The sequence below is a fragment of the Orycteropus afer genome, unplaced genomic scaffold (genome assembly GCF_000298275.1).
Source record: "Orycteropus afer afer isolate SDZICR_OR568_19922 unplaced genomic scaffold, OryAfe1.0 scaffold00854, whole genome shotgun sequence".
NCBI lineage: Eukaryota > Metazoa > Chordata > Mammalia > Tubulidentata > Orycteropodidae > Orycteropus > Orycteropus afer.
Window position 1 is genome coordinate 91,386 of NW_006922441.1, and position 1,729 is coordinate 93,114.

General features: G+C 56.9%; 1 protein-coding gene across 1 annotated transcript in view; it reads right to left on the reverse strand.

Moving 5' to 3' along the window:
• Positions 1-263: 263 nt before the first annotated feature.
• Positions 264-1,729, reverse strand: part of ODAD1 (outer dynein arm docking complex subunit 1) — a 36,847-nt gene continuing 35,381 nt past the window's right edge. The window contains exon 14 of the mRNA XM_007958105.1: positions 264-354. Within this exon, the coding sequence (XP_007956296.1) occupies positions 264-354 (91 nt within the window). The remainder of the gene's footprint in view (positions 355-1,729) is intronic.

Consider the following 1,729-nt stretch of genomic DNA (forward strand, 5'->3'; position numbering starts at 1 on the left):
GGTCCCCTCCTTGTGGCCCGGCATGCGGGCGCTGGGTCCCCACCCCCGGCCTCGGGCACTCACAGGAGACATTGAGCCTGATGCTCTTCTCTGTGGTCACCCCGGTGTTGGGGAGGGTCACCCGACAGATGAGGTGGGTGCCGTGGTCCTGTGGGCCAGGAGACAGCGTGACCACCGAGGAGTTATAATCCTCAGAGTGGGCCCTCAGGGCAGTGCCCGTCCAGGGTGACATGGTCCAGGAGAAGGTGAGAGGTGTCCCCCTGTCACAGGCCCAGGGTGCAGAGCACATCACATTGCTGCTGTGGCCGGACTCCAGGGACCCCGTGAGGACGATGTCGGGGACACGTGTCAGCTCTGAGAGGAGAGAGAGACGAGGTCGTGGACTAGAGGCCAGTGCTGGGCGCTCAGTGCTGGGAAGGGCCCGCCGCTGCCGCTGCTGCCGGCGACTCGCCCTCCTCCTAACGACCCCCTCCCTGCACAGCGCGAGCAGCCCGCCGGGATCCACGGGGTTTCCCGGGCTGATTTTCAGGAGCGGACCACCAGGCCTGTCTTCCTGGTCCATCTTTGTCCAGAATCTGCCCCGAAACCTGTTCTGCATCCTCGTGACCCACGACCCTCCACTGACCGACGACTGGTGACTGCAGAGGGTGGACCAGCTGGGAATTGAACCCGGGTCGCCCGCACGGAAGGCGACAATCCTCCCCCTAGGCCACCACTGTCCCTTTGAAGGGACTTGTTATCGTTGTTGGCGCTGTCAACTTGATTCTGGCGCACGGCGCCCCCTCGTGGGCAGAGTGGGAACTGCTCCATGGGGTTTGCAAGGCACTGACCTTTCAGGAGCTGAACGCCAGGCCTGCCCTCCGAGGCGCCTGGGTGAGTTCGAACCACCAACCTTTAGGCCAGTAGTCGAGCGCTTAACCGTTTGCACCACCTGGGAACTAAGTGCCACTGAACTGTACACATTAAAATACATAAAATGGTCAATGTTATGTTATATGTGTTTTATCACAGTAAAAAGAAGTTCAATCCCTCCTCGTCCAGAGCAAAGAAGAATGAAGAAAACCAAAGAATCATCGAAAGAATTACCCCCAGCAACTGGCACACCATGCGACCCGCAGCCTATACGACTATGAGACCACAAGAACTAGATGGTGCCCGGCTACCACTGTCAACCACTCGGAGGGGGACCTATGTAGGAGATCCTGGAAAGAGAGGGAGAACAATGTGGAACAAAACTCAAAATCACTGGGGAAAGAAAAGGGGACCAGGTTTGCTGGTCTGATAGACCCTGGTGGAACCACTGAGACTATGGCCCCCACACCTGTGGCTTCCAGACAAGCAAAAGACAGGCATATGAGCTGAACATGTACCTGAAGTAGATACACTCCTTGGAGAGAACAATCATGGGAGAAACAGGGGCTGTGTGTGCACAGGGAGACAGCTCAGGGGGCAGGGGTGCATGGAGGGATGGACACAGGGAAGAGGTGACTATGGGGAGGAAGTGGGAGGGGAGCTGTTGCATGGGGTAAATTGTAGTCAATGTCAGGAGACAACATGTGTGTGAACTGCTGTATGGAAAGTGAATGTGCTCTGTACATTTTCACCCAAATCACAATTTAGAAAAGAAGAAGTAGTTTAAAAAGAAACATCCAATAACTCAGCAGAGGAGGGCGAGGCTGGGTGCACAAGTCAAAGAAAGGGGCCCGGCCGCGGAGCTGCGGGAACGGGG